This window comes from Ylistrum balloti, unplaced genomic scaffold (genome assembly GCF_031769215.1).
Source record: "Ylistrum balloti isolate Yb309-2 unplaced genomic scaffold, AGI_CSIRO_Ybal_v1 Utg370478, whole genome shotgun sequence".
Lineage (NCBI taxonomy): Eukaryota > Metazoa > Mollusca > Bivalvia > Pectinida > Pectinidae > Ylistrum > Ylistrum balloti.
This window is the reverse complement of record NW_026782313.1, coordinates 25324-45310: the sequence shown is the minus strand read 5'-3', so window position 1 is coordinate 45310 and position 19987 is coordinate 25324. Positions and strand designations below refer to the sequence as shown.

The following is a 19987-nucleotide window of genomic DNA, read 5'->3' as shown; positions in this document are numbered from 1 at the left end:
TTAATTCAGCCACAATCTTACTGATAGCATAATTTCTTGGAAGTACTTTAAATAAGATATTAAATTCATGGTATGCTTCATTACTAATATATGAGGGTATTTATGTCATCAACATTTTGATTCAACTCTGAATTTTCTTTAGATTCGTAACCAAAATGTTTCAAAACTTCTTCTTTGTTATTTTTCATAACCGTAACTGAAATAGGAGTAACCCCATTTTCTGTCAGAAAACTCAATGCTGTTCTACACTTATCTGTGTCTCGTTTCCTAAGTTTTGATTGATACCCAAGGCGTACATTCTGTGAATGGTTTGTGCTTCAATGTTTTTTTCATTTCTTGAGTTTCTGTTGCTAAACTAAACTTACATAACTTTTTTCTTAAGTCATTGTTTCCTTTTTCCTTTTCTTCTAACTGCCTCTGACCGACTGCCTTTATTGTCTCAACCATTAACTGTGTCTCTTCCTTGTCAACCATGACATCCAAACTATATTTTGAAAACCGGAGTCCCTCCTTAAACTTCTTGATCTGATTCCCACCCTTTACTTTAGCTTTCAAAGTATTTGTCTTTAATCTGAAAAGCTCCGCTCTTAAATATTTAAGACTAAGGTCATTTGGCAAAAGTTTAAGTGTACAATGCTCTTGCACAGCTAAAGAAATTTGTTCAACTGTTTTTAGATCTAAAGCTTTCTTCCAAAACTGATCTGATGATAAAATCTCATACAAAATTTCTCTTACAACCATTTTCTATGATAGTATAACTAAGATTTCTAACCAACAAAGTCATAACAGAAGTCTTTTGATTATTTAAAGTAAGGGTCATTAAGGAGATGTGGCAACATTCTGTGGTTGTCGGCACACTTAACAAAAGTAAACACTAGCTGTGTTCCTCTAGAATTTGAACAATTCCAGTTGATCACTCTCAGGTTGCTTCTTGATTTCATATTCTCTCAAATCTCTTTGTACTCTTAAACAGAATTTCAAAGTGGCAGTCTTAACATAGCAATTGTCTCCTTCTGCATTCAACACACGGTAGTCCCAAGTTTTCCTGAAAATTTTGGTCAACATAATTCTAGGTGAAATAGTATATGTGGTCCTAGATCTTGTCACTTTGTGGACAATTGCAACATCTCTTAATATTTCAAAATCTTCTTCAACTAATGGAATCCTTAGGCATACGAAACTGTCAATCTTGGTACAAACAGTAAGGTGTTCTTTGATAAGGACACCTAAATCCTCCAGGGCCTGAGGGTTGTTTTCAGTTTCAATGAATGGTTCCAATTTATCTTCTTCTATCAGTCGATCATATTTTTAACTCCAACCTGTAACAGAAATGGAATAGAATACAAAAATATTTGTATGATATAGAACTATAAAAATGTCTCTGCTACCTTATAATCAGTGGATCGCTATATATAGTGACTTGGGACAGGGTACAATGTGGCAGACAGATGGACATGGGTGCAATGCTTGATCCCCCTCCCCCTATTTAATGGCAAAGGCATCATAAAATCAAAATAAAACTAGCAAATTATAAATATGTGCTTATATATTTATATTGTTTAAATGATTTAGAGGGAATTTCCAAATTCATTCAAAGTTCTGTCCACAGATCTCGAAAAAAGTATGATTGAAAGTAGAAGGTTATAATGATGCAGTGAAAAACACTGTTAAATATTTCATTGATATACACATCATATTTACCAAATGCTATTCTCAGGGCTTTATATAGATATTGTTAATTCCGATTTCACTCGGAGTTTCAACTGGAATTAATAAATTGAAAACATTTAATTTGACAGTTACCTATGAAATGGATTTTCACATAGCCACCGTTAGTTTCTGTGTCGTCTAATATCCGAACAGGATATAATCCAGGAGTCCATGTAGGCCTATCATCTGCCCTGAGACACTTTCCCCTTGCAGGTCCAATATCAACAGAATTCAGTTCTCTGAAATCATAATAAATTGACGAATTTCATTTCGACACTACCCGGTATATAATGATATATAGGCATAGGCTTGTTTGGGATGGGATTGGGGTTATGTCGAGGAGACGGGATTGGGATGTCAGTTGTGGTTTGATTTGTTAGGCGTAATGTCCTACAATTTTCACGAACAAATTTTCCCCGACACCGGATTGCAAAACTAATAACTCCTGTATCACTTCAGTCTAAAATCAGAATCTATTATTTCAACACTCACTTCAACTGTAAGTTAACATTGATATCATACTCACTTATAAGAACCTACCGTTTCTCCAGTAGCCCCAGCTTAGCAATTTGTAATTCTCCGCCTTCCTGCTGTTGCAGTTTTTCTTTTCTCCCGGCCTCAGGATAACAAGGGCAGATAACTCTAATTCGTTGTGCAAAATAAAGTTGATATGCTCAATAAGGAAGCTTAAGGTTCTCTGGTGACCATGCAGATGCGGCTAGTATCAGGGATCTCCCTTCAGAAGATGACCTATCGACGATTCCAGAGGATGATTTCAACACTGGGATCAATATGATGACGGTGTTATCTCTACACGTCGAGACCAGCGACTATGAATTGAGCCTTATAAAAAAAACCCAGACCTTTGAGTTTATTATTTAAATTTAAACCATATATCTTTTTCATAGTGATACATTCGCGTGGCTTTACAGAGGGACTTCCACATAACTATCTAACTATGGCGGTTACATGGCTGACATACACCCTCAACAAAAGGATATTTAAAATGGTACCATACAACCTTAACGATGAAATTCTGTTGTTAATTCTAGGTACAAATATGAATATCAATACTTATATCCTGACGGATGTACATCACAAAAAGAAACTCATATGAATATTTACTTGGGTTGAATTCATGCTCAATTTAACTTTATTTAGAGATGCTTTTGAAGTTGGTGAGGAAGAGGAGAGCGGCGGTAGTGATTTTGAACAACGTCAGCGACACTTTTTTAAACGCTGGGCCGCTTAGGTACAGTACGTACTGTTAGCACCAAGATGGCGAGTACAACGCAATCTCCACATTGGGAAACGGTTGGGAAGGCAAAGAAAAGTGGCAAAAGCCAAATTCCTCACCTTACACGGAATGAGAAAAAGCAATTTATTGAAAATATGCCCAGGATCGAAGCAAGTAGTAAGTGAATCTCTGAATATTAATGATTACATACTTCATACGAACGGTACCGGCTTTTCGTCAACGTCATCAACTTACTTTCACTTATTCGTATTTCGACAGTTGTGTAACGTCACACGGTTTTATCTTTGATATATTTGTATTTTTCCGTTTTGTTATTGTTTATTATTTGTTAATTCACTATGTTGATTTGAATTAACACGACATGTTATAAAATAAAGTTTTATTTGTTGTTATCGTTTAGAAATCGGTTCCGGACCGCTATGTATTTCGGACCGGGCATTTTATTAAAGTGTATTACGTGAATTATCTAGTTAAGTGAAGTTTATTTCCGGTGCAGGTTTAGATAAATCCTCTTCACCGGACTAAAAATACATATAATACCTAGCACATAATAGATGTACAGTGTAGTCAAACTTGTCAAATACAATAGATTCGTTTTAAAATAGTAGTAATAATAAAATGAGTCATACAAATACAGAATAGGCGATCGGCTCTATAATAAAAAAAAAAACAGGTCTTGATTTTCCCAAAATTTGTCCAATCTATTTTAGAAATATTTAAGGTTTGGTGCAATCACAGACTCCAGTACAGTGTTCCAGATGTGTGCTGCTCTTATTATAAAAAAGTTCCTTCTTTGGGTTGAATTAGCCCCAGCAACCTCTCATCTAGATGCTTTTGATTATTGCATCATGTAACATTTAAGGAATGAAAAAAGTCTGTTCATCATGAAATATTATGCATTTTGTCATTGGCAAAAAATGTATTTTTTTTTCCTCATACACGTGTATATTTTTTCCTCATACACATTTTTACATGTTAAACATCCTCTCATATATGATGTCATCTGTCAAGTGCATAAAATCAGCCATGAGTAAGTGGCAAGTATCACTCGTCCCTCCCCAATGAACAACTTAATAATAAAAACATAATGCTGTGAAGAAGTACAATATTGCAGCTACATAAAGGTAGATTGTATTAAGTGAAATCTTCAGGGTTTTGAAAGGGGCAGAGCAAAGGCTACATGCATTTAACCTTTGACCCTTCTCCCACCACCCTGGTAGGTGTCAGCTCCGGTGTTCTGACTGAAAGGTACGAGGCAGAATCAATTATGGTCCAATTAAGGGTATACTTGCACATGATAAGTTAACTGATGTAAGGCAATGCGTTGATTGAAAGAGGATGACAAATGGCAGTATTTTCTATTTGTAACCGATCATATAGTTCATTTTATGAAAATTCTTCCGGTGTAAGCGTGTCGGATTATGTAAGCGAGGCTGATTTTAATATTTTGACTGATCTCATACAGCAAGAGGAATAGATAAGTTGAGATACCCCATGTGGACATTTTCAGGGACGATTTTAACGATATTTTGAAAACAGAATGTGGAGACATTACTTTGACTCAGTTGGAATATTCTATTCCGACACAGTCGTTATCGGTATTTGGAAATGAAACAAAACAAAATTCTACAAGATTTGGTCCCACTCTTACATCAGGCTATGTCGCACAGAAACATTTGGAAAGGATTCCGAAAAAAACTAGGGACTAATACTAAATGGTGTGTTTAGATATGGAAGTTACGTCATCTTATGAAATCACATCACCACGAAGACCTATCTTCAGTATAAGGATCAGTTTCTACAAATATGTCACAGTCAATCCTCGGCTCTGATTGGTTGGAACGTATGAAAATAACAAAACTGCTGTCTAAATGCAATTTAAAAACAAACTCCGCTATCATTACTGCAAGAACTTCAAGTTAATATTTAGGTATAACAGGAAAAACAAAATAAAAACTACAAAATAACCAGAAGATGGATAAACACATCAACAACATCAATACTTTCCTATAGACGTCAAAGACATCCTCATCCCATCCAACTCCAGAGCAAGAGACGTACATCTGCAGCAACTTGCATTTAAACTTGTAAATGTGACAAAGGACTGAGCAACAACACCTTGGAATCTCCAGCTGTTCAGAGCATGAAATTATAGGGGTTCAAGGCAAAAATCCCCTTAAAATCTCACACCACAACCATTTTTATCTGCAGCTTACCCTCACAAAACTTTGAGAAAAAAATATTGCACCCTGTATATATAAACTTTTACTTGCCTCTGCGCGAGCTTTCCACACCACTTGAAACCCAGCATATTAATCAATATTAATAACAGTAGGAAATCACAAACAAGACCATAGTATCTATATGTTATTAAGTGACATGTTAGAGCAAATTGTCCATTAACCAATGAAAAATTGAAACTGTAAGAAGAAATGTTTAGTTCACTTAAAAATTCAAGAAGTGTCCTCATGTTTTTTTGTAAGTATTACTTCACATGAAGTTGAACATTGGTAACTAGTATACAGAACAGCAACTGACACCAAGATATGATGGGAAAATAGTTTTAATAGAAATGGAAAGAACCAAGCACAGAATAGAACCTCATGAGAAATGTCAATTGGAAAGAGAAATGTACTGGAAAAATCATTATGAAAAATGTTTGATACCATAAAACAAGAATATTTCATTAGAAACAAGTAAGGGGATCTTGGTTGTCAGTTACATTTTTTAAGTAAGGATTTATGCATTTGCTTATTGTCAAATCCATACAAAATATTGGCCCAGTCTTAGAATCGTTAATCTCACTGTTCATGATTTGAAGGATTGTGTGATGTTTTATTTACCGAAAGTTTATATCACAATCTTCCAAGAAAATACAAGTTGAACTAATATTTTCAATCTAAAACGTTGTGATTCCATGCTAGAATAGCTGTAATTGGACTGATCAAATGATCACTGTTTTATCTGCAATTTTTTTTTTTTTCAATTTTTTCAGAACCACTTAAAGAATCTGTGACCATGTATGATGCATTTTTGGAAAAGGAAAGGAAGGAGGAGTTAAAAGCTAGCAAAAGTCATGAAAAATCCTCACCAACTAGTACAGCATCTAACAGAGATCAAAATGGTAAAGCTGGTGGTGATAGGAAAACTGTTCAGAATAAAAAGAAGAAACCAGACCAGGAAAAGAAGAAACAAGTGGACTATGCTGAAGCAATATCTGCTGTATGTGGTATAAGTACAATAATTAGTGAACTTGTGGTTGGTGTGGTATGAAATGTATACCATAGCTAGTGTACTACTTAGTGGTGTGGTTAAGTTTATGCACTATATATTTGTAAGTAGGCCCAGTGGGGTATATAAATTTATGCACTTCAAATAGGTATGTACAGGTGTAATTGTCAGTGGTGATTCCCAAATTAAACCATTTAATATTCTCTAGTAATTTCCCAAATTTACAGTCTATTCTTGAAAATACGCTTTTCAAAATGAGAAATGAAAATCCCTGTCGTGTTTAATGATCTGCAATGTGTAGTTGATAACATATAAACTCTGTTATGAGTTAAGTTGTGAGTTTACTTTTGTTTGTCTTTGGTCGATGTTTCAGTCAGTACAATTTGCAAGTAAATGACATGTAAGATATTTTGTATCTTGATCAGTCCTTAGAATGAAAGGAATAAAAAATAATCCTGGGTTAACAAAGAAACAGACAATAGTGTTTAAGCTGAAATATCATGAAAGTGCATGCATTTGAACGTATTCAAAATGTTCTCTGAAAGTAATTGGGTAAATTTGTATTCCAGATCACCAAAGATGAGGTGAAGTCAACCTTGACCTTGACCCAGACACGGTTCCCTGACAACCTGGAAGTATGGCTCAAAGATCTGGCATCTTTCTTAAACCTGAAATTAGAAAAAGTGCCAGAGTCTGACCCTGTCTTCACTAACAAACCCAAAGGTAAACATTTCAATACATTATACATGTACAATGTTTTGGTCTTGTCTTCCTATAACTGTTGCTGTTATGAGGATATTGTAGGTGATTGGTAAATTCTTGTAGCTTTTTGTTTTTTCATAGTTTTACATGTTTATACCTTTAAGCTTATTTTAGATTTAATAATGCTAAATTTCTGAATGTCACTATTGTTGAAATGAGATATCTAGATATTTTGTGATTTATAACCATTATCAACCTCCTTGTCTCAAGCTTTTATCTTACTTTGAATCTTGTTTAAGTACCCTCTAAAGTCATGTAATGGAGTAACATTACTTTAAATGTATAAATATTATGAGAATTTTTAACTTGATATATCATTGGTATTTACAGATTTCCCACTGTGCCACCTTGATCGTCATTGTCAACAAACAATCACATCTGTGATCAAGCAGGCTTCCGAGGACACCAAGGAGCATATGTTTTATCACTGTGTGAATACCATGCTGACGGAGCTGAACAAGGGTAAGAATGTTGCTACTTTTAAATGTTTTATAAGGTAAATCGTAACTAATATATTTGATCTATGAAGAGATAGAGCCAACACTGTAGTAGTGGATTACAGTATCTTCGTTGCCCTCCTGGATAACCGAAGGTATGCAAGGGGTTAAGGAGAAAGGGAAAACTTAGAGTAAAGATAACTCCACTAAAGTATTTGATATTTTAATCATTTATTTGATCTAACTTTGAAATTCAACTAAAATCAACTGAAGAATACATTTCAGGTAAGAATTTCACAGTTTGAGCATGTTTAAAATTAAAAGAGTACTCTTAATTCAACACTTTATCTTTATGTTGACAGGAAACTCCACCCTTGGGTACCGTATCTTTATTCAACTGCTTGTTAAAGTTAGACCAGATGTTGCTTTGTCCAAACTGGCCCAGGTTAGTGTTGCTGTTGTTTGTTTGTTTGTTTGTTTGTTTGTTTAAAATGCTCTACAACTTTGTTGATTCCTGGTAAAAGATATCAAAACCACAGTAAAATTACATTTAGCTAAAAAAATCTCAAATGATTTTCATGCACTTTTTAACAAATTTAGAAATAACCTTTATCAATGTGTTAACATCTTTCTTCACCTGAACTTTTTTTTCTTTCAGTTTCTGGAGCTTTTGAAGACCAACCAGAACAGGTCCAGTAGATGTTTGACCATACTTTGGTCACTTGGGCAGTGTGGTCACCTTGACCTGAAATGTGGACTGCGAAGTAAATATTTGAAATAAATCATTTTGCACATTTAGCATGATTCTTTACAGTTAGATGTGACAGCTTTTGTGCACATATTGGAACACAAATTTTAAATAATAGTACCCTAACATCCTCAAATAATCCCAACATATATGAAAAAATTTTGAATACTAAGTTACTGCTCAAGTGTTATGATTGTGGAGACCACATGGTGAAAAATAGCTAAAGTGGGATATAACAAGTAAGGCTTACATGTCATATTTATGCTTGGAGTTTTGTGTCAGGTTCATGATAGAAGCTGTGCAGTATGGAGGACTAGTGATATAGATATCTTACACTTTTCCATCAGATGGTGGACTATTCAAATGGCCCTACATCTGTTGTCCATCCATTATGAATTATTAATTGTCATTCCTGTTTCTTGAGGAACACGGGGTGAATCTTTTTTCAGATTTCATGTGTAGGTACCATTGGTCCCTAGTTGTGCCCTTTTGATTGTGGGACTAATCAGGAAATTAAAATTGCTGAGAGGCAGCCATTGTGCATTTTGCAAATAGAAGGTTGATATTGCAATGTCTTGAAGTACTAGATGGCACTTTCTCAAATTTCATACGTAGGTTCCCCGTGGTCCCCAGTTGTTCCTGTTTGATTTTGGGCCGGATCAGTTTGTTATTGCTCTTACATGAGAAATGATGTATAGATTTGGTAGTTTGGGATTATTGTCACTATTTCTTAAGAGAAATTTGAAATTAGATATAATCAAAATGAGAAATAGAGGAAAGTGGAAAAGATGCAACTTTTAAAGAACAACAAAAGATTGAACAAAGATGGGAGCCAAGATCCCTCTGGGATCTCTTATTTGATACTGAAATTGGCCATTACTTTAGATAAATCTCTATATATTGATCTTATAAATTCACTGATGATCTAGCAATACCTGGTATAAATAAGTAGTTGTTCTGTATTATATGTCAATGTGGATGTGTGATGGACTTGTTTCATTCCTTCCTACCCCACTGTGGGTCTTTAATGATTTTGACTGTATTATGAATAGATATATAATAGCCTGTATATGTATTGTGTTCTAGCGTGGATTGAAGTGATGCAGCCGACCCTGAAGGTGCGACCAGTGGCTAATTATTGTGTAGACTACCTGGAAGAACTGCTGGAGTAAGTACAGGACCATCTTTATCGTGTTTACAAGTGTAATCACTCATTGGCAAGTGTTGAATATCTTTTAAATGCCATCAAACATTTTGTAAAGGATGTGTAATGTTAACTCTTAACAATTCTGTGGAGATAAAGATATCTTTTGTTAATCATGTGCAGTTTTCCAGTTTCAAACTCTACAGTTGTCAGTTTTTTGTAAATCTTCAATTTATGTTGAACACTCTTCTTGTTCAATGTTAAATATACATATGACCCCATGGCTCTTGGGCTTCCAAATACTTGCTGTAATGTATGAAATGTAACTAAATGTCCATATTTGGTTTGGTTCAGTTAGTATCAATATCTTTGTACACTTTGTTTTAGGAATAAGAAAGCCCTGAGTACAGTGTATGGGGTGATCAGTGTTCGGGAGTATTTTTACTTACTTGATCTTATATTTGGGGACCGTCAGATGCCAGGAGACCTCAGTAGAAAGCTGCAAACCCTCTACCCTGACATCAAGGTAAAGACATCGTCAACTTTTCTTCATACTTCGGCATCAAAAATAAAGGATTTCTCATTAAAATTTTATGGAAAAGATATTTTTTAGATGTTATTAATTAACCTGGTAAGTTTAATTGTTATCATATTCCAAAAAAGTTGGAATCTGAAAGTTAAGAGTTCACCTTTTGAACCTGTATATTTAAGATGGTTAAACTGAGGTCAAGGTCCAGATTAATGTGTTTGTGGTGTCTATAACTTTGCGACCAGTACAAGTTGACCAATCTTGGGTCTATAAACCCCCACATTCAGACCAAAGTCAAAGTATTATCGAGTTCTGATTCACTGAAAGTGGTTGATCTGTGATTTGTGGGATCAAAATGACAAGGTGGTGTGTTGCAACACAAGCCCGAGGTCAGTGTCAATTTAAAGTTGTCCAGGCTACAGATTAAGAATCTGGATTTTATGTCGGAAGTAGGATCAGAAACATGTTTTTTTTATATATACTCCTTTACATTCCACTTGCAATGAGTTTGTGGGAGCAATAATGTATCTGTTTTACTGGCCATATTTGGTCATTTAAGCATTTCAAAAATGATGAATGAGCGATTTTGTGTATATATACAGGGCTCTCATTTACAGCCGACTTGCAATGCAAAAAAGTTTGTTTTTTCCCAATTTAATTTTCCCAATTCTGGAAAATGCCGCTATTTTTCCATATTCTGGGCATATAAGCCCCATTTCAAAAATGGTGAATGAGCGATTGTGTGTATATATATATGAGATGAGGATGAAAGGATATGTGTTATGTTTGTGCCTTTGTTCACCTTTTGAACTATGTTGTATGATGATTTAAGAATAATACTTTGTTTTCCATGTAAACATATTAGTGCTAATATTGTACGATAACTTATGTACTATGTTAGGGTTTTGTAATGTCTATTTATATGAATGTAAAAGACTTGGAAAATTGAAGAAAAAAAATAAAAATCCAAAAAGGGTTAATTGGTTTTGGTTGAAGATTTTATGCGAGTCTTGGACTAACATTAATGATTTTTTTTTATTCAAATATTGTTATGGAGTGTACCGGTATACAAAATGTGCAGGTAAAAACATGAGTATGTTATATTCATAGAGCCAAAGAGGAGACAATTGAAAGTTTACACAAGCTGTGACAGTTGTTTTAGTTACAATACAATGTTCACGGTACTTAATGTGAGATTTAAAAGAAGAGTACACAGCAAGTTTTAAACAACTCTCTTTATTTACAGACAATTGTGTATGGTGGTACCACAGCTAACATGAGAAACCTGTTCCCATCGTATCTAACCAGAGCTACTGCCAACACTTCTCGTCTGATGATGGCTGAGGTAACTACACATCTTCCAATAAGGTTTCTTATGTACAGCTTGTTGAAAATTCTTGTAGCTGATGTCAAGTCTGCTTTACTGTTTGTCCTCTCAGTTCGTTGCTTTTGTACAACTTGTTGATGATTCTTGTAGCCGATATGTCAAGCCTGCTATACTGTCTGTACTATCAATTGGTCAAACAGTTATATACAGTTATAGCATAAAGATGCTGACACATTGCATAAAGGTTCTTCTTGGATCAAACATTGATGTTGAGGATAAAAGATAAAATTTTACAACTTCATTTTTTCCAACTTTTTGGAATCTATCCTTAAAAATAATTACAGTGTAATGGTTTGTGGGCATGATAGGTAACACATATTGCTTTGGCATTGTATTCTTGTTCATTTTGTCGACTTTCTTTGTAGTTGATGTCAAGCCTTCTGTACTGTCTTTCAACGGATGAACAATGCTACAGTGTGTGGGTGCAGATGTACACCAAGTACATACAGCAGTCCAGGTAAATCTGAAAAGCAGTGATAGCATTGAAAATGGAATTTGTTTAAAATCTTTGAATAGCTTGACCTATATTATATGTTTGTTTTGTAACCCTCGGTGCTTTACTTCTACAGCATGTTAATGCAGTACTTGCTTGATACCTGGGACACCTCAAGCAAAATTCTGGACAAGAAGTTACTAAAGAAGACTCTTCGTTCTTTCTCCATCACCAATGATGAGCTGGCTTCCCGAGGCAAATCCAGTGTAGAAGGGCTGGAGCAGTGCTCTGTTGTTTGTAAGGTAGTTATAATTTGACTTATCTCCCTTTAACTGTTTTCTTTCCTCTTGTAAAGATTGGTGTTTAGCCATATAGAGAAGTGGTTTATCCAAGCGTCGAATTAAAAGGACTGAAATAAGTGAGTGACGAACAGTGTGTTAAATCTGCTTACTGAGCACTATCCCTGTATCGTGGTTCTAAAACAACATTGAATACCACCAGACATATTGCCACACTGACTTTACTATGTGTTATCTTGTGTCATTAAATTAGCGACTCGTTTGATACAGCTAGATAGCATTTTGTGCTGTACTACACATGTATGTTTACAGCATAAAATTTTGATTTAAGCAGTCAAGTTGAACTAACACTATGCAATCAATAGACACTATGCAGTCAAAGCTCTGGGTCAGATGTCAAACAAGACTAAGGTTTTACTTTTCTGTCCACATTCACACATCAATGTTAAGAAATAGTGTGTGATCAGTTTCTCAAGTAGGATAACAGAAACCAAACTTAGTATAGAGTTAGATCCTAGGGTGTACAAATCATATCAGGACACAGAGATTTACATTGCATGTGTATCTTGGTTCATTTTTTGGAGTGAAAAACAAGGAATTTAGGTGAATTTAGAATTTCCTGTTCACTTATTTCATGAATAAGTTTTGTGTCGTTAAATATTTATTAATTTGAAAGAGTCAAAGTGGGAACAAAATGGTGTATAATTCTGTGGAATTCTTGTTGTGGTTTTGGACTTTGTATTTTTCATCCATGTTAGAACGCTGTGTTTAGCTGTTTTTCAGAAGGTATAATAACTATAGCCACCAAATTCAGAAAATAATTAAGCCATATAGTGTACAACTCAATTGAGGACAAAATATTGGTGGGAAGTGGACACGTAGAATTTTAGTGGTTTTTGGAAACTTGGCAAGATCTTGAATAATTGTCAGGAATATAGGTATTATGTACACTATTAATATTACTACAATATTTGGAATTAGGATTTTTCTGTCAGATTTAAGCAGATGATTATTTTTCTGCATTTCATGTTTTTGCGAGTCAAAACAGCACTTCATAATTCCACAAATTTTATTCACAGTTCCAAGATGGAACTGAAAACTTTAAATAGATGGATTGCTTATAATGAAGATAAATTACTCTTATTTACTCTGGACTAAATGTTTCTCAAATGATAAAGCCTTGATAATATGGAACGGACTAAAATGGTATTTATCTTCATGTTTACAGGAACTTCAACAGAAATTGGATCAGACTCGTTTTCCATGGGCATGGCTGATGTTTTTGTTTGTTTCCTTGGTTACTGCAATCGTCGCCTATGACATTTACATCAGCACTTCTATAAAAAGTAAGTATAATAAAAAAAAAAAATGGAAAAGAAAAAAAAAAACAAAGACAACAAAATATCTAGTCTAATATCACCAAGGCCATACAGGATGTAATCTGACAGAATTATCTGGGATGTAGTCCATCATTGTACGTCTCATATATGCTCTGTTTATGATGCAGTTTCATTATAAACTCTACTAACTCTTAAAAAACCAGGATATAAATCTGACACAAGGGAGCGAAATCAGGCATTACTTTTCTTGCAGCATCAGCATCTACATTTGTGTAAAATTAAAAATCATTAAATACGTGCTATTATCATCAACCCTGTTTTATAGTTTTATACATAAGGAAGAGCATTTCAGCTCATGGTTTCAATTTCAATATTAGGTTAAATGGATTTATCGGAGTTGTGGGTCATTGTAATTGTTTGATTTTAAACAATTTCAATTTTTGCAGTAATCAACGGTAATTAGTGATTAGTTTTTCAGTTACATACAAAAATGGTAAATAATCAATTAGTAAATGATTACAGGAAATTAAATGAAGAAATTGATTGATAATTGATTACATTTTGGAGGTATTGAGCCCATCCCTGATTTGTTTATAAATAGCCCGAAGTAACAAGTTTATGTTTAGCTCGGTGGTGAGCTTAATTTCTCCCTAAGTAGATGTGCTGTCATAACCAAACCTGGAATATACATATGTCTATACATGGCCATCCCAACACTTATTGCAGATGTTGAATTTCATCTTCAATGTACCGTTGACCATTTATTGAATTAGTTATTCATATAATGAATACACCATATTGACTTAATCCTGTTGATATGGACCAGTAGGGACATGCAAAACTTATAGTGACGGTAAATTCTCATTTTTATGTACTTGTATAGTGTTAATCAGTTAAATACACAAGATGTGTGGCGTCTTTTATATAGCTTTCCAGTGTCAAGAAAAGATGTCGCTGTAGACTTTGAGTGTGAAACACTATCATGTATGGCTGTTTTGTTTGATGTAACCCTAAATTTATTTGGAAGATAGAGTTATTTCTATGAATTTAAACACCTTATGAGACAATTCTGCAACATCCCAGACAATAGAAATAAGAATTTACACATGGTTTGTTACTACTGCAGCATCCCGGACTATGCAGTTTCTGGAGGATTATGGGATCTTGCCATTTGCAGAACAAGTGTGGGGACGGGTTCACCTCTACACTTCCATGGCCTACGGGTATGTAACAACTTACATCTCAATATTTACCATTGTATGGCAGTGTTGTGAATAATTATCTCATGAATCGAAGCGATGTAGGAATAATTCAAACAAATAGCAGATCCCTCCTATGGTAAAGCCAAATGAAATTTAAAATGACAGATGTTTTTGAATTTAGTTGGTCAATTGGCATTCATAGTGCCAATGAATGCCAACTGAAAGCAGTTCAATACTTCAGTATCTCCTGCCATATGGGCCTGTATCAACAAGCAGTGCTACTGTTATCTTTACATCTCCATAACATACAAGTTTGTATCTACAGCAGTGTGATGCATGTTTCTGTTTTCTCAATGCAGTAGGGTTAAAATCCTGGATGAAACATTCACTATCATTTGTGATAAAATTCAGATTATATCTAACCACCTGCTGGAGTACAATTAATTGACAATCAGTTTTAAACGTTATTTTATTGGATGCAGGGTCTATAAAGTCTGTTATTGTTGCCAGGTATAGGTATTTATTGTGATTGATGAAATTCGTACAAATGATGTTGGAATCATTTCTGGTATTTCATTACACAGGCTGTCAACCAAGTCTTCTTCAGAATATAGGAATATCTTTTCAACAAAATATAGGAGTTTTTCAAACGAGAATCATTTCATTCAAAGGCATTTATACTAATAAATCTTACCTTCACTTACTCTTTCTATATTAATCAATGATTAAAATCTACCTTAAAGTAACCATTCACTTCAACAGCATCACAATCCAGGTAGAGAGCTGCTGCATAGCTCATCATCATCATCATCTGAATGGGCACCTAAAAGGCCAATATCCTATTGTACTGTCTGGCAAGGTGCCCATACAGGTGATAAAGAGATGCACTGAATCATTTTCTGGTGGCTGGTGATGCTGTTAAAGACTTAAGAAATCTCAAACTTGTAAAATCAAGAAGCCAAAAGCAGTATCAAAGAAATATTTACTATCTCTACATTTATCGGTGACAAATTTCCTGAAAAAATATATATAGGCTGTAGGAAACAGCTGATATACAGCCAGTTGAGAGCCTGCATCACATGATTTGTTGAATATTGAATTGTATAATTGATGAAAATTTGATTGACAACTTTGTTCTTTCCTACACAGATGGGTCTGTGTCAATGTGCCACTTTACTACGGTAAGATGCAAGCATCTGTGGGCCCTTACATGTGGCAGGCATGGACACGGCTGCTGCAGTTCTGGGGCCAATTCCTTGAGTTTACAGCGCCATTCAGACTTTGGGCTACATTAAAGTTATCGCAGTGTTTAGAATGGGTAAATAGTTTATAATTTAGTCATTACACATTGTGGATACGATGAAAATTTATCCAAATGTTTAAAGTCTTTGCCTGCTGGTGCTGATCTTACCGTCTCCCACTGAAATTATGGATTCAAGATCTAGTATTCCAGTTAGACTTTTGAAGCGGTCAGTATTCTGCTGTCTTTGGACATTGGAAGTTGATATAAGAAATGCAAGTGAAATAATTACCGGGTATGACTCTTCATGTGATAAAGATATAAATTGTAATGTACCACAAGGAGACTAGAAAGCCTAGTCACTGTCTATCTGGTGGTTGTGTCCTGTAGTTGGTGATTAAAATTTATTTACCAACACTTGTAAGCAAGACATTTTACAAATTCATATTTGATACGAGAGAAACACAATTTAAATCGTTTTGCATTTAAACTAGACAATCAGTTATATATGTTCAGTAACAGGTAAAAAGGATGAAAATAATTCAGACCACTTATTATTACATATATCAGATGTACTGTGTTGATAGATATCAATTATTTATAAAAATTATTATTCTGTGTTTGTAGATACACGGGCTGTCACCAGAGCTATGGACACAACTTTGGAATTACATATGGCTATCATGGGATTTCTTTAGGGACTACACCTTCTGGATAGGTGGCCAAATGGCCAACCTTCTTTATATCGCCTACCACTGGGTGGAAGAAAATATTATTTTGTAAGTATGATTATTTTGAAAACTTTCGAAAGTAGTATGTACATTGCCTGTAAGAAAGTTAGAGGAAATTGTAAGCAAAAATCAACTTAGATGGTTTGAAAGTCAATTGTTTGACGGTTTGGTAGATATGGAGATTATTTGATAGATCGTATGGTAGATATGGAGATCATTTGATAGATGGTACGGTAGATATGGAGATCATTTGATAGATGGTACGGTAGATATGGAGATCATTTGATAGATGGTACGGTAGATATGGAGATCATTTGATAGATGGTACGGTAGATATGGAGATCATTTGTAGATATGATAGATCATTTGATAGATGGTACGGTAGATATGAAGATCATTTGATAGATGGTACGGTAGATATGGAGATCATTTGATAGATGGTACGGTAGATATGGAGATCATTTGATAGATGGTACGGTAGATATGGAGATCATTTGATAGATGGTACGGTAGATATGGAAATCATTTGATAGATGTTATGGTAGATATGGAGATCATTTGATAGATGGTACGGTAGATATGAAGATAATTTGATAGATGGTACAGTAGATATGGAGATCATTTGATAGATGGTACGGTAGATATGGAGATCATTTGATAGATGGTACGGTAGATATGGAGATCATTTGATAGATGGTACGGTAGATATGGACATCATTTGACAGATTGTATGGTAGATATGAAGATCATTTGATAGATGGTACGGTAGATTTGGAGATCATTTGATAGATGGTACGGTAAATATGGAGATCATTTGATAGATTGTATGGTAAATATAAAAACTGATTGATATCTGGTAAGTGAACATCATAGGTATGATATAAAGTGATATATTAGGTGGTAGACAGAATCTTAGATATTTGAAAAAAAATGATAGACGTAAAGTCAGATATCCGGATAATTTATACTGAAATTCTTGTGACCCATCACTTCACAGAAATTAAATTCTACAAAATATTTTTGTTTTGTTTCATCAATATAAAAATGACATCTTTTGTTTTTCCCTTCAGAAGTGAATATACACCAGACAGTGTACAGAAAGCTCTCACATCAGGAATCTCTTCCCTACATCATGCCTCTTCCAGCCTCTTCACCTGGTGCCGACAGACATTTCTTCTAGTAACTAATGGATCTTAAAGCAGACTTTTCAGATAAAATAAATTTAAAAAGTTGCTTTCATCATTTGCTTTGAATGTAGGTCAATTGCCTGAATATTTTAAGAAATGTTCTGAAATTTGAATATAAGTGAATGAAATGATTTTGTGTGAGATATACAAATTTTTACAAGGATCCTGAAAAATTTTGATACTTAAATACTTGACTAAATGTGTACTTAATGCATTCAAACCAAATAGTCTTCGAAACCAAAATGTCTTCAACCAGTCAATCTAGCAGTCTTTCTCTGTACACTTTCATTATAGATATATGCACAAGTTTTTGTTGGACTGTCCAGATATATTTTTATATCATTGTCTCATAATTAAGTCTAATAGCCATATTGAAATGGTAACATATACTTCATCTGAGACAAATGGATTGGTTTGGTTGCTGTGTTTAATCACCAGTACTTTCAGATCAACAATTGTAAACATAAAACACTGAGGCCTCATTCCTGTGTTCATTCAGAAAATGAATCAATTCTGAAGTGAAATAGATCATTATTATCAATTGAATTCAATTGAACAGTGGTTGTATGAATGTTGCTTTCCAACATTGTCATATGTTAAGTTTTGATCGTGAAACCAATCTGGTATCCTATGTCACATTTTACATTGCATGCATGATTTTATTTATACATACATACAATCATTCAAAACTTTCCGCAACATAGATATATCACAATTACTGACTGCAGCAACACATCACCAACCTCAACTATGTAAAAACAAAAACATGTATGAAAATTTAATGTGTTCATGTGAAAAATTTCAACATGTCTTGTTGCATATGAAATATGCTTTAAATTTTATAGTAATTTCCTTTCTTATAGTTAACTTTTTCACTTTATTAACATTGTTGTGTTTGTTTATTCAGAAAATATCTGAAATTTATTCATTGTCAAACATTCAAAGCAATTGATGGATCGATATTGGAGAAGCCTTGGAATTTGCTGGCCTCAGTAATAATTAAATTTGCTTGCTTTGCAAGTTTCTGGAAAATGTCTCATATTCTCTTCTCAAAACTTTGTAACTTTCGTTTCTGTGAAATTCTCTCATACTGATGTATGCATTGTGCCATATGGGTCTTAAAGTGTCCAATGTTTTACTGGAAGATAAACACCCAACCTATTTTCCACTTATTTGTTTCTGTTGGTCAATTTTAACCATGTGTTATGGCTTAAACCACCCAAAAGTGCTGTAAGCCCAGTGGGGGTTAGGTAAGGGGATAAGTTAGCAAACACGAGGCTTACTAGGTGTTTTGTAACTTAATTATCTAAGGGTTGAGGTCCTCCTATACACCAACAATGAAGATGATATGACATTGTTGATGTAATGTCACTGCATTGTTACATGATATCACACCATGGTTGGGGGGTGTTCTCTGGGTGCCAACATTTCTTTTCACATAACTGTCTCTTAGCTGGATATTTACCTGAGATTTACCTGTGTTTCTCATAACCTATCTTCACATGAATGAGATATTTTACTAAATATATAGATATATTTGATGAAAAATACTGAATACTTTTACTTTATTCAGCACATACATAAATAGATTAAATTATTACGTTGAATGATTTCGCACAACACCCAAACATATTTCTAAAAGCATTAATAACATGAAGAGAAAGTCATCTGAAATAAAACTAGAGTATTTGAAATAAAGAGAGAAAGTATGTCATTATGGGTTAAGAAATTGTCACATTTCTGGTATTTGGTATCAAATCTACTAATTTATCTATAAGAAATTATTAAAAGTCATTTCAGTTTCATTTGATTTTATAAACTTTTGGCCTAAGGGCCCATCAATACATTATGTGTACACAAACACACAGTACAATGTATATGTGAATATCGTCAATAATCAAGCATGTGATAATATAAATGTTTGTTATTTAAACTTCACAAAATTATCATAAATATTGTATTCAAAATAAAACTAATATTAAGACATCCAAACATTTCATAAGATATATTAGATATATTTCTTCATACTTGATAAGGGTACAGAGAATAATATCGATTAAAATGTGAATATTGTTTAGCATATCCTTAAATATTTATATGTAAAATGAAGAATCATAAACAAAAACATTGAAAAAAAAAATAACTAAAAAGTAAAACCAGTTGCTGAATGTAAAAAGTAAAACCAGTTGCTGAATGTCAACAGAAGAAGTTTTAAAGGAAAATTTACTTATTGGAACTGATATTACTTTAAGGGAAAAGAATATAATCACTATCAAAACAAACTGCCCTCTGCAGATTAAAAAATGTTGGCACTTAGAGATACACCTAAAGGTTGTTACTGGGGAATCC

The 19987-nt window shown here is 34.0% G+C and overlaps 1 protein-coding gene across 1 annotated transcript; it reads left to right on the top strand.

The window, feature by feature from the left end:
* The first annotated feature begins 2988 nt into the window (after positions 1 to 2988).
* Positions 2989 to 19783, top strand: LOC132555365 (transmembrane protein 214-B-like). Its single transcript, XM_060219711.1, has 16 exons — positions 2989 to 3124; positions 5964 to 6190; positions 6769 to 6922; positions 7292 to 7423; positions 7761 to 7843; positions 8057 to 8162; positions 9233 to 9314; positions 9678 to 9816; positions 11066 to 11164; positions 11572 to 11663; positions 11776 to 11941; positions 13167 to 13284; positions 14405 to 14501; positions 15630 to 15798; positions 16348 to 16499; positions 17522 to 19783. The coding sequence occupies exons 1-16, from the start codon at positions 2989 to 2991 to the stop codon at positions 17646 to 17648; spliced, it is 2079 nt and encodes a 692-aa protein (XP_060075694.1). The 3' UTR covers positions 17649 to 19783.
* Positions 19784 to 19987: the final 204 nt, after the last annotated feature.